Raw genomic sequence first — 14004 nt, 5'->3', positions numbered from 1 at the left:
TTAGAATAGATGGCATTGAGTTGCGTAGGGAAGAAGTGTTGGCAATTCTGGACAAGGTATAAATAGATAAGTCCCCGGGGCCTGATGGGATTTATCCTAGGATTCTCTGGGAAGCCAGGGAAGAGATTGCTGAGCCTTTGGCTTTGATTTTTATGTCATCATTGGCTACAGGAATAGTGCCAGAGGACTGGAGGATAGCAAATGTGGTCCCTTTGTTCAAGAAGGGGAGTAGAGATAACCCCAGTTACTATAGGCCGGTGAGCCTCACGTCTGTTGTGGGTAAAGTCTTGGAGAGGATTATAAGAGATACAATTTATAATCATCTAGATAGGAATAATATGATTAGGGATAGTCAGCATGGTTTTGTGAAGGGTAGGTCATGCCTCACAAACCTTATCGAGTTCTTTGAGAAGGTGACTGAACAGGTAGACAAGGGTAGAGCAGTTGATGTGGTGTGTATGGATTTCAGTAAAGCGTTTGATAAGGTTCCCCACGGTCGTCTATTGCAGAAAATACGGAGGCTGGGGATTGAGGGTGATGTAGAGATGTGGATCAGAAAGTGGCTAGTTGAAAGAAGGCAGAGGGTGGTAGTTGATGGCAAATGTTCAGAATGGAGTTCAGTTACGAGTGGCGTACCACAAGGATCTGTTCTGGGGCCGTTGCTGTTTGTAAAAATAAATGACCTAGAGGAGGGCACAGAAGGTTGGGTGAGTAAATTTGCAGACGACACTAAAGTCGGTGGAGCTGTAGACAGTGTGGAAGGATGTTGCAGGTTACAGAGGGACATAGATAAGCTGCAGAGCTGGGCTGAGAGGTGGCAAATGGAGTTTAATGTAGAGAAGTGTGAGGTGATTCACTTTGGAATGAATAACAAGAATGCGGAATATTTGGCTAATGATAAAATTCTTAGCAGTGTGGATGAGCAGAGGGATCTCGGTGTCCATGTACATAGATCCCTGAAAGTTGCCACCCAGGTTGATAGGGTTGTGAAGAAGGCCTATGGTGTGTTGGCCTTTATTGGTAGAGGGATTGAGTTCCGGAGCCATGAGGTCATATTTCAGCTGTACAAAACTCTGGTACGGCCGCATTTGGAGTATTGCGTACAGTTCTGGTCGCCTCATTATAGGAAGGACGTGGAAGCTTTGGAACGGGTGCAGAGGAGATTTACCAGGATGTTGCCTGGTATGGAGGGAAAATCTTATGAGGAAAGGCTGATGGACTTGAGGTTGTTTTCGTTAGAGAGAAGAAGGTTAAGAGGTGACTTAATAGAGGCATACAAAATGATCAGAGGGTTAGATAGGGTGGACAGTGAGAGCCTTCTCCCGCGGATGGAGATGGCTAGCACGAGGGGACATAGCCTTAAATTGAGGGGCAATAGATATAGGACAGACGTCAGAGGTAGGTTTTTTACGCAAAGAGTGGTGAGGCCGTGGAATGCCCTACCTGCATTTAAAAGTTTATTGGATAAGCATATGGATGATAATGGCATAGTGTAGGTTCGATGGCCTTTAGTTTTTGACTTCCTATGTCGGTGCAACATCGTGGGCCGAAGGGCCTGTACTGCGCTGTATCGTTCTATGTTCTAATGTGCTTGACCCTTAAATGTCCTCTGAAATGGCCAAGCCAGCCACACTCGCATCTCATCAAAAAATTAAAAAAACACAATCCTTTCCCTGAAGTTCACAATTCTGAATGGCCATAAATTAGGAGTTGGGGAACATGCAATGAGACCTGGGAGGCCTCGTACACCAGTCATTGAAGGTAAGCATGCAACTACAGCAAGTGGTAAAGAATGCAAATGGTATGTTGGTCTTCATTGCAAGAGGATTAGAGTACAGAAGCTGGGATGTCTTGCTGCAATTATACAGGGCCTTGGTGAGGCCACACCTGGAATATTGTGTGCAGTTTTGGTCTCCTTATCTGAGGACGGATGTTCTAGCTATAAAGGGAGTGCAGCGAAGGTTTACCTGACTGATTCCACGGATGGCAGTCCTGATGTATGAGGAGAGATTGAATCAGTTAGGATTGTATTCACTGGAGCTCAGAAGAATGAGAGTGGATAGCATAGAAACCTATAAAATGCAAACAGGACTGGACAGAGTAGATGCAGGAAGGGTGTTCCCGATGGTAGGTGTGTCCAGAACCAGGTGTCATCGTCTGAGGATACGGTATAGACCATTTCGGACAGAGATGAGGAGCAATTTCTTCACCCAGAGAGTGATGAGCCTGTGGAATTCACTACCACAGGAAGTAGTTGAGTTCAAAACATTGTATAGTTTCAAGAAGCAGTTAGATATAGCACTTAAGTCATGATCATAATGAATGGCGGCTTCAATGGCCGAATGGCCTCCTGCTCCTATTTTTTCTACATTCATGAACTGTTGATGTTTAAACGTTGGAATTTATTGGGTTTGCTGAGAGCATTTCTTGGTGTTTAGCGGGTTAATCTTGGATCAGGTTTCCTGGTACACGCAGTTTGGGATTTAGTTTTAAAGGAGAGGGGATTTAAACTTAGACTGAAGCTGCAGAATGTGCCCATAAAGGCAGCAAGGTTTGCACAGTTCTGACGGGAGAGTTCGCAGTGGCAAATGGCAGACAATATGAAATGCAAAACAAATTTGCTATGCATGAAATCACACTGAATATTTCACCAAACAATTGGAGCGGGTCATTCAGCCCTTCAAATCGTATCCGCCATCGGGATGGCAAAGGGATTATACCCGCCTGTTTGTTACATATTCAGTGATATTCATCAGCTACAAAAAATTACCGATCTCGGGGGGGGGTGGAGAGGGGGAGGGGGGGGGAGCTGAAATATGTAATTGACTCCAGTCTTTTGAGAAAGAGAGTTTTAGATTTCCACTGAACTTTGTGGGGAAAATGCTATTGAACCCTGAATGGTTGATCCTTGTTCCAGAGACCCTGGCTGGATTTGACTGGTTTAGGAGGATGTCCAGGCGAGGTGTATGTGGATGTGTGCTGGGGTTTTGAGAGATTGTTAATTGCCTGCCTGCCCTCTGCAGGTTGAGTCTTGCTGTGCCTCAGTGAGCAGGGATCCTGGTTGCTGGTTGGCTGGCTGCCTTTGATAAACCGAGAAACACGCATTCCTCACATTCCTGTCGCTGCTGCATCGATTGCTGTTGCTGGGATCCAGCCATTCCACAGCAGGCAGACAGGCACACAGGCAGCTCAGGATCACAGCTCCTCGCTCCACATTCTGCCTACTGGGGGGACATCGGGCACGGAATCCGGACCCTGAGGATTACTCGGCGTATTCACTCCAATCCGCCACTCGCTTCATGATAGGAAATTGCAATTTCAGGTCAGTTTCATATTTCTCTGTGTCCGACTCAGCCTCACGCACAGATCTCACCCTGTGTTCATTAGCTTTATTGTCCCAATGCCGAACTCAAATAATTCGCATTGCACTTGGTGAAACTTCGAACTGTTACGAATATTCCATCAGGCTTCTCGTGTCCATTTCCTGGAGGTAACATAAATGATTTACACTCAGCGCTGATGGAGATTGCTGCATTTCAGAGATTTTAGCTTGACATAAGTCTTCCTTGGTCAATTCCTCTATCCCCGGCTCCCCACATCACCCCATCAAACTACCCACTGGGGAATGATGTCACTCAGCGAGAATGTGTTAACAAAAAGGAGCCAGTGAAGGAAACATTGCCCCGTGTTAGTAAAGATTACAGATTGTAATATTCAACCTGTGTTTGTAAAGATTACAGATTGTAATATACCCATGTGTTCGTAAAGATTACAGATTGTAATATTTCTCCGTGTTGGTAAAGATTATAGAGTGTAATATTCAACCTGTGTTTGTAAATGTTACAGATTGTAACATTTCCCTTGGCCTTCATAAAGATTAGAGTATTATGTTCCCCCTGTTAGTAAAGATTGCAAATTGTAATATTCCCTCGTGTTAATAAAGATTACAGGCTGTAATATTCAACATGCGTTTGTAAAGATTTCAGAGTGTAATATTCACCCTGTGCGATTAATGATTACAGGGTGTAATAGTCCCCTGGTGTTAGTGAAGACCACAGAATGAAATATTGACGCGGTGTTCGCAACAATTACAGATTGTAATATTCTCCCCGTAAATAAAGATTACAGAACGTTAAAATCATACGGTATGAGTAAAGGTTACAGATTGTAATCTTCCACTGTGTAAGTAAACATTAGTTTTTAATATCCCCCGTGTTAATAATGAGTACAGATTATAATATTCACCACGTGTTAGTAAAGATTACAGATTGTGATTATTTCCCCCTGCGCAAGTAAACATTACAGATTGTAATATACACCCATGTTAGTAAAGAGTACAGATTGTAATATACACCCATGTTAGTAAAGAGTACAGATTGTAATATACACCCATGTTAGTAAAGAGTACAGATTGTAATATTCACTATGTGTTGGTAGAGATTAAAGATTGTAATATTCCCCCTAAATTAATAAAGATTACAGATTGTAATATTCCCCGTGTTAGTAAAGATTACAGATTGTAATATCCCCCCTATGTGAAAGAACAGAGATTAAATATTCCCCCCCGTGTGAGGAAAGATGACAAATTGTGATAATCCCCTGTGTTTGTAAAAAAATTTCAGATTGTAATATTCACCCTGCTGGTAAAAGTGCCAGATTATAAAACATTCGCACTATTTAAATCCGACGAGATGGATTAAATCTGGACAGTTAAACTGGCAGGTTCTCAAATTGAGTAGTGCAAGGGGAGATGTTTTCACATTTCACTTCGGAATGTGTGCTGTGCCCGAGGATGTTACAGGTAGTTGAATGGGCTATTGTTTTTGGAAAGCTTTAGGAATGCGGTTCCATTTGTGAGGCTGGTGTGTTTTCCCAGTGGCCCCATTCATGGGATAATCAGACACCACCGAGAAGAGATGCTCCCCCAATATCAAAGAACATGTTTTTTTTATTCGCGATCTATTGTTATTTGCTGCAGATCTGCCTTTTCCATTCTGCAAGTGAATTTTGGGAACAATCCTGTTCATTTGAATGTGTATTCGGATGGTGAGGAAATGGTCATTCACTTGCCATTTTAAACACCATGGGAGTTACGTGTTGTCCAAACCACAGAAATATTGGAAGCAGACAAACATTAAAGGATTTGTCAGGAATAAAGCTGGGATCTCCCCTCCCCCCCCCCCCCCCCCCCCCCCCCCCCTCGCCGTCACTCCATCCCACACACACACACACAATTTTCTGATTTTTCTCTCTCAATGATTTAGACTTGGCTGTCCCATTATTTGTTTCAGCATTCCCTCATAGTGCCTGCAGTCCTGGGGGATTGCAACATGCCATCATCCTATGTATGGTTTTGGAATCGTTCTCTCAAAATTAAAAAAAAACATTGTTTAAATATATATTTCCCAAGGATTCCTGATTAGCGCGATTTAAAAGTGCACAATCAGTTTTCCACCTACTTACAGTCTGTCGCCAGCTTTATTAAGAGTTGTTCTGTTATGATAGCACGGTAGCACAAGTGTCTAGCACTGTGGCTTCACAGCGCCAGGGTCCTAGGTTCGATTCCCGGCTTGGGTCACTGTCTGTGCGGAGTCAGCACGTTCTCCCCGTGTCTGCGTGGGTTTCCTCCGGGTGCTCTGGTTTCCTCCCACAGTCCAAAGATGTGCAGGTTAGGTGGATTGGCCATGCTAAATTGCCCTTTATGTCCAAAAAGGTTGGGAGGGGTTATTGGGTTAGGGGGATAGGGTGGAAGTGAGGACTTAAGTGGGTCGGTGCAGACTCGATGGGCCGAATGGCCTCCTTCTGCCCTGTATGTTCTATGTTCTCTATAGTTAACGATTTGCCATCCAAGATTAAATGCGGATGGTTTTAATTGCAGTATTCTTTAGTTTTCATGGTTGATTGCGGAAACAGTAAATATTCAGGCTGATGTTTGCTCAGCTTCCCAACAAACCCTTAACCCTCCTTCATTTCATACTTACCCTTTAATGCCTTACATTCCTCAAATTCCCGTCAATATCTTGTGATTGGTAAAATACCTACCGCGAGTCTGGCTGGCTGTTTTTGCCAGGCTGACGTGCTATCACTAAGGAGACGGTTCCCAGGGCAGTTATTGGGCTAGGGGAGACTCAGGAACAGAGTGTGACAGGGCGAGTGCTGCTAAATTGTATCCTCTGTCATTTTCTTGGAAGCAGGGTGAGGATTTGCAGCGAGAAGGAGGGAGGTTGTGTATAGTCCGGCCTTGCTCTCTCGCAGGGTTCAATGATCACACTTAATTTTGTAACTTTAGCAATGCTTACTCTAGTTTCAAAAACTAATTTGAATGTGTTGATTACGGATATTAAGGCCATGGAAAGGATATAGAGAGCTTGTCTGGAATATTGCAACAAGGGTGAAAGTATTTGGTTATGGAGAGAGATTGAGGAACCTGGGATTGTTCTCTGTGAAAGACTGAATTATAGAATCCCTTCAGTGCAGAAAGCCATTCGGCCCATCAAGTCTGTACCAACCCTTGAAAGAGCACCCTACCCAGGCCCACACCCCCACCCTATCCCAGTAGGCCCACCTGAGGAGCAATTTAGCATGGCCAATCCACCAAACCAGCACATCTTTGGACTGTGTGGGAGGAAATCGGAGCACCCGGAGGAAACCCACGCAGACACGGGAAGAACCTCCACACAGTCACCCATGGCCAGAATGGAACCTTGGTCCCTGGCACGGGGAGGCAGCAGTGCTAAGCACTATTCCACCATGCTGCCCATGATTTGGGAGGGGGGGGGGTGATACCTGTCCAAACTCATGCAGGGTTTTGTTGAAGTAGATCTGGAGTTTTCAGTGTTGGGTGGAGGGTCGATAACCAGAGGACACAACCAGCATTCTGGAGAATACTGGGGTGTAGTGAATTGTTATTATCTGCCTGAAGGGGAAGCAGCTTAATAATGGACTTTCAAAAGGGAATTGGATAAATAGTTGAAATGGAAAAATAAATCTGGGAAATAAGGAAAGAGGAGGGGAAGCAAGACTAAAGACTTGTTCAAAGAGACAGCATAGGTTCAATGGACCAAACAGCTGCCTTATTCTGTTTGTAAGATTCTATGAAATATATAGCTATTCGACTGAATGATTTTACTGTTTATGCCTATACCTGTCTGAGTGCGTGTGTGTCTGTGTTCGCATGTGTGCGCCTGTATGCCCGTGTGTGTGTGTCAGTACGTGTATGAGTATTTGTGTGTCAGCATTTTTGTGTGAGTGTGTCTGAATGAATTTATGTGTCTGTGATTGTGTCTGTGTGTCAGTATATATGTGTGTGTCTGTGTCTTTGTGTGTCTGTGCGCATGTGTTGGTGTGAGTGCATTAGTGTCAGTGTGTGCGAGTGTGTAATGTCTGTGAATGTTTGTTTCAGTGTATGAGTGTGTGTTTCAGTGTGTGTCAGTGTGTGTGTGTGGATCAGTGTGTGTGAGATTGTATTTGTGTGAGCGTGTGAATGCCTGAAACTCATTGCCCTGTTTTTGTCTTTTAGGATCTATCCATTCACTGAAAGACAATGAGAACAGCAGAAGACTCGTCTGGTACTGTCCTCCACAGACTGATCCAGGAGCAGCTACGTTATGGGAATCTTACGGATACCCGCACACTGTTGGCTATCCAACAACAGGCAATGAGGGGAGGGATGGGCAGCCCTCGCTCCTCTTTGGAGAGTCTCACTCAGGAGGAGTGTCAAATCGTACAGCATTCCACACGACAGGAACCACAGGGCCAAGAGCATCAGGGTGACCATATGCATTCAGAAAACCTGCTGCATCGCTTACAGCAACTTCAGTTCAATGGAGAAGAACTTCCTACCTATGAAGAAGCCAAAGCCCAGTCTCAACTCCTGGCAGTGCAGAGGAACCAGCAGGCTGGGGGCATGGGGTCTTACATGGTTGCTGGCACAATCCAGAATGCTTCCACTGAAGAGAAGTTAGAGATGCACAATGCGTGTCCTGACCAGAGCCTTCAAGATGATATCCTCAAAGAGTTGAAACATGGGCATGTGCGGTCTCTCAGTGAGAGACTCATGCAGCTTTCTCTGGAGAGGAATGGAGCCAAAGGCCAGATGATGATGAGCTCCTCGCAAAGTTTCCCTCAGCTATCCAAACATCAGAAGCAGCCAGTTCCTGCAGGATATCAGATGTCCTATCATTCCACAGAGCCCCGTGGTCCTCCCCCAGAATACCCTTTCCGTATGAAGTCAGAAGCTCCAATGTTCAGCCGTTCCCAACAACATGGTCACTTTTATAATGAGTCTGCTGCGCCATACTTCAACTGTCAGCAGAATGTGCCTGGTGGCTATGGTTACTGCAACCAAATACAAGCGGACAGGTATATATGTTTAATACAATCTCACACATCAAACCATCTGAAATTCTTCAACTCTCTCTACCACAGACTACCTATGGTGGGTCAGTTGGTAATTGGACTGCAAAGCATCACTGAGCTATGGAGATCAGGAGGGTCCAAAGCCTTGATTATCCCTGATGCAGTGCTGTTCAGGGATGGGGGAGATGATACGAAGGAATCAGCCTGCCGTCCTTTTCCCCGTCACTGTCCAGATATATGTGATGGAGTGTGTGCATATTAATGGGCAATGGATGAGAATGCACCAGGCTCAGTCCTGATCTTATTAAATGGCGGAGCAGGATCAAGGGGCTGAATGGCCTATTCTCGCTCCCATAAATGTTTCAACTGTGACATCCTCACAGTCAAATAGCTTAGGACCACCAGTAAAGACTCTCACCTGAAGAATGCCCACGGGAGATGCTCTGTTATCAGTATTTAGGGAGCTGCATTGCAATCCAATCATTAGCTCCAGCAACAGAGAACTACAGGGTGAGACACAATTGTTAGCCATTGTATGGGAGAGTCTAGGTTTAGTGAAAATGCTGAATCTCCTCAAATTGCTTGCTGGGTTTGATTTCACAATCAGCATTCTTCTTTAACTATGAGCTTGAACAGAGAAGGTAAAATCAAATGAGAACAATTTCAGCCACAGGCAGAGGGTGTGGAGTAGGGAGATCCCACAGTTAGAATAATTACAATTTATAAGTACCTGATCCATGAACAATCAATTTCGGAATGTTTGGGGCATAGTGAATTTCAGGACTAATACTCTAGAAATTAATTACTAATAATGATCAGTTACTAATATGCCATGCCCTGTCTCAACCAACTTGCAAGATCATTTGTACATAGACCAGAAGGAATACACAACATTGTTTGTTTTCAAGAGCAGACTTCATTGTCTCATACAGAAGGATTTGAAGGACAGGGATCATTACACTGACACATTTTCAGCCGAACCATTCAGTGACCCATTTATTTAACTAATCATGAAGAACAACCTTGACAAGAAAATGAGTATCAGCTTGTGATTTTCCTTTCACTAATCTCCTTCCTGCCATGCCCTTCCTCGCCAAGGTCATTAATCACTTGTTTGGGTGAACACATTGAGAGGAGAAGTAGTGTTGAGCGAGTCCCCTGCACCCAGTGCCCAAGTGAGATAACTTCAGAAGGGAAATCTGGTCTTCCTGTGTGGAATAAACTGGCAACTTTAATGACCTACATTGTGCATTCCACAGCCTTTGTCAGAAGTTGTCATTCTTTGTTTGAGGAGTTCAGAGTTCCTTTGTGACCTCTATTATAGTCAATTAGTTATTGTAAATATCTTGAGTAACAAAACCAAACCCAGGAAGAAGAATTCACTTGACTTGTTTTCTATAGAATGAGAATGTCTGGTGTATGAGGTATTGATATTGGACCAATGGTAAACATGTCACCACCCTATCACATCCATTTGCAAAAATCTAACCTACTTAAACATATAAACTATTCTAATTAAAATTAAAACATATCTTTCTGCTTGCTTTCCTACTCTGTTGATTTTATAAGTTAAATAAATATATTAGTTTACCAGATAGGCTGTCAATTGTTTCTTTCTTGGGTTTTAAGTATGTGAAAGGTATTTGAAAGTATTGGTTTGGTGGAAACAAGTAGCAATGTGAAAGCATGTCCTGTCACATTCCAGGAAGGTGTGTAATTCACTCTTGTTCACCAACAGGAATTTGTGACATTGTTAGGAGTGAGATTTATGATCAGCAAGATTGAGAGGTTGTAAAGCTATTTCTACACTAGTAGTGGTTTTATTTTGTGTGCTAGAAAATCTCTTCTGTGGGCCCATCTTCCGCCTTCATACAGAGCCTGTAAGACTCTGATCATGCTCATCATCGTCGTTCAAAGATAGCAGCTGTAGGCTGTTGGAAATGTCAACTGGGAAGATCACATCCCAAGGGAGACTTATTAGCTTGAACAGACTTACAATGTCCACAGTCTTGAATAGAATAACAACTGTTAAGACAGAGTTCTGAATCTTATTCCTCTTTTCCTCAGAGCAAAGTGGGAATGATTTCAGAGTATTATTTAGGAAACAAGAGAGGTTAGCCTCAGTAGAATAGAACAAACATAGAACATACAGTGCAGAAGGAGGCCAATCGGCCCTTCGAGTCTGCACCGACCCACTTAAGCCCTCACTTCCACCCTATCCCAATAACCCCTCCTAACCTTTTTGGACACTAAGGGCAATTTAGCATGGCCAATCCACCTAACCTGCACGTCTTTGGACTGTGGGAGGAAACCGGAGCACACGGAGGAAACCCACTCAGACACTGGCAGAACGTGCAGACTCCGCACAGACCATGACCTAGCGGGAAATCGAACCTGGGACCCTGGCGCTGTGAAGCCCTAGTGCTAGCCACTTGTGCTACCGTGCTGCACAAATTTGTGCAGGAGACAAAAATTCTCATTGACAAATTACGTAAGATAAATAAAGAGAGTTGTGGCATCAGAACTTACAGTGCAGAAGGAGACCATTCGGCCTATTGGGTCTGCACCGGCCCTTGGAAAGAGCACGTTACTTAAACCCATGCCTCCACCCCATTCCCGTAACCCCATCTAACCTTGTGGAAGGGGCAATTTAGCATAGCCAATCCACCAAGCCTGCACATCTTTGGACTGTGGGAGGAAACTGGACCACCCGGAGAAAACCCACGCAGACACGGGAGAAAGTGCAAACTCCACACAGTCACCCGAGGGCGGAATTGAACCCGGGTCCTGGGAGCTGTAAGGCAGCAGTGCCAACCACTGTGCCACCGATGGTTTGTGTACTCCTAGCTGATAGTCTTAATGTTGCATAATATTAAAACTTTTCTGTAGATGTGACTTTTATTGAGCCGCAGTCGCAGTGTGAGAGATTTGAAAGGTCTGAGACAGTGCGATCCTATCATTTGACAAAATATCAGACTGTGCATGTCTTGTAATTGAGAATACTGCTTTACAACTTTGAAAGAGCCTGTGGAACATATTCCACTTGTTAGTACAGTATATTTCTTTACATTTACATTTGCAAACAGATTAACAATCTTTGCAAAGTCATTGCTGTGAGTGATGTAAGAGTCTGATTTACCTCAAAGCAATCCAAGGAATGTTTGTTGTCATATTGAAATTTTTGATCTATTTCCCCCAGTGGTTGTATCAATGTTACTTGATTTGATTAATTGAGCTTGTATAGAGTTTAATCACTCCTATTCAGGTTTTTTACCTGGGTTTTATGAACAGAGATATTTAAACAATACTTCTTGTTCAATTAAACCTTCCTTTTAAAACAAGGCTTTTGTCTGACCCTGAGCCAGTGGTGACATAAGAAACCTGAAGTTGCAGTTAAATACTGAAGCAAACAGTAAGCTGTTGGTGCAGCAAGGTTACATTCCAGACAATGGAACCTGTCATGACGTCTGGTCCATTTGTGCCAATGTTTTGTTCAGGATGACTCAAGCTCAAGCCCTTCATCCTGCCCAGCAGCAAAGACACAGCCTCCTGTCCTCTCCAACCTCTACACAAATGGAAGCAGTGATGATTACTGACGAGCCTCACAGCAGCAACCAGATGGTGACGGTTGATCATGTGGCACTCATAAACCGTGCCCAGCAAATGGTTGAGATGCTGTTGAAGGAGAATGAGAATCTGAGGAAGGAACTCGATGGCCACACTGAAAAATCGTCTAAAATCCAAAAGGTACGAAGGAAACTGCATCTTTTTGACTTAGCACTGGGTATATAAACTAGTGTCTGACAGCATAGCTCAATGCCAATGGATACAGCTTGGAAGTATTTGTAGTTAAAACAAAATACAATACAAGTTGTAGAATTGTAGAAAAGTCAGACGTAATGAATGGTGACGCAGTGGAAGCTGATTGCTGCAAATATTCTGTCATTTGGAAATAGCTGATGTCCATTTCCTGCTATAACTTTGCTGTCCTTGGATTAGATAGTTGTGAATAATTTCAGATGCATTAAATAGGAGGTTCAAAAACTCTAGACCACTGCTGCCTGCAGAACTTGGTTAACTGCATGCTCTTCTGTAGCTTTCCAAGAACCTCTGGTCCAATTCACCAATCAGGTGTGCCATAATCTGTTATTTTTCTGATCTTTGTGACCATGTGTCATTTTCCACTGCTGAAACTATGATAGCTGTTGCATTGTTAGATTGATTATATCTCATACGTTCATCAATTTTCAGTGACAAATTGTCACCCACAGTAGGAATGTTCTGCAATGTTTTAACAGGCCAGATTTGTGCAATACGTTCCTCACTCCTGCACTTTTAAGGACCTGAATTCCACCATCTTATAATCAGCACATGACTCATACTCTACTAAACCATGTTTATTAAAACAAAAAATTGAGTCTTTTCTTGGGTAGTGGACGAGCAGTTCAAATAATTTATCTCACAGCAGAATTTTAGTTTCTGAAAATATAACTGCCTGCGTTTGGGAGCACCTTAAACTGTAAACTCTGAGGAAGAGGCGACAAAACCTCATTCTAGTGTTTACTGTTGAATCAGATTGGAATGTGGGGAGAGACTGCTCCTGCTATGGGCCAACCTGTAGTTTAGATGCAGAAGTTTTTACTGAGAAGTCAGTAAACAGAATCAAGTAAGGATCAAGCAACCAAAGTCAGTGACTGACAATGCTCTCCATAACACTTGAGAGAGATTTTATTGCTGAATCTCCTCCTTAAAGCTGAATAAGTTCATTACTTTACTTTAATAACTTCCTGGAAGATTTCCAATCCCACCCACAACTTGGAGGCACTAAATTCCTGATGAACAGTAAATGATAACAACCGAGGTAAAAAAAAATAATTTGAATTTGGCCATGGGGCACTTTCCGGGTGGAGTTTGCACATTCTTCCCATGTCTGCATGGAGTCTCGCCCCCAAAGATGTGCAGAGTAGGTAGGTTGGTCATGTTAAATTGCCCCTTAATTGGGAAAAAAAGAATTGGGTACTCTAAATTTATAAAAAATGTTTTTTAAATCATTTGAACTGTGACACTATCTGGTGTCTATTATATGAGTGTAATTGCCGTGACCATAAAGTTGGCAGAGGTACAATGAATTTAAACTTGTGCCATTTCCCCATCTGACCTCAGCTGTAATGGTTAAGGAATGAAATTAGCTGAGACTTGAAAAGGGAGGCATCAGCTGGTTTTTTTTTTCAAATGAAAGACTCTCTTTCATTTGCTTCTCAGTCAGGTGCATGGAGACATGTTCATCTCTGTAACTCTTGTTAAGTTAAAAATAGAAGCCTTTTGGGAGGTAGGGCTCCAAATGTAAGCACGTCCATGCTTTGCCCCTGGTTTAAGAGTGTTTCAGGATTGTGTGTAGACGGGAGGGGGGGGGGATTACCAGTATTCAACAGGCTCAGGCAGAAAGCCCAGTGAGTAACTGAACTGGGAAAGTCCCAATGTTATTGCTAGTTTGTGTTGAGTTAGTTGATGGAGCGGTGAAGGTAAGTATGGGTGGGAGGTGTGCCAGGATGTCTGCTTTTGACCCCAGTGCCATTGAGGTAACGGAAAACCATTTTGGGTTCCACCCCTCTGATCGCTGTCCACCAAGCTCTGCTGGACAGTTGT

At 43.5% G+C, this 14004-nt stretch overlaps 1 protein-coding gene across 2 annotated transcripts in view; it reads left to right on the top strand.

Moving 5' to 3' along the window:
* Positions 1 to 3100: 3100 nt before the first annotated feature.
* amotl2a (angiomotin like 2a) overlaps positions 3101 to 14004 on the top strand; it is a 34533-nt gene continuing 23629 nt past the window's right edge. The window contains exons 1-3 of one of the 2 annotated variants that reach the window (XM_038815547.1): positions 3101 to 3322; positions 7520 to 8361; positions 11856 to 12105. In XM_038815547.1, the coding sequence (XP_038671475.1) occupies positions 7544 to 8361; positions 11856 to 12105 (1068 nt within the window). In that variant the 5' untranslated portion in view covers positions 3101 to 3322; positions 7520 to 7543. The remainder of the gene's footprint in view (positions 3323 to 7519; positions 8362 to 11855; positions 12106 to 14004) is intronic. The other variant, XM_038815546.1, reaches the window with a different exon arrangement.

This window comes from Scyliorhinus canicula, chromosome 13 (assembly GCF_902713615.1).
Source record: "Scyliorhinus canicula chromosome 13, sScyCan1.1, whole genome shotgun sequence".
Taxonomy (NCBI): Eukaryota; Metazoa; Chordata; class Chondrichthyes; order Carcharhiniformes; family Scyliorhinidae; genus Scyliorhinus; species Scyliorhinus canicula.
The sequence above is the reverse complement of the archived record's forward strand: the minus strand, read 5'-3'. Positions and strand labels throughout refer to the sequence as shown.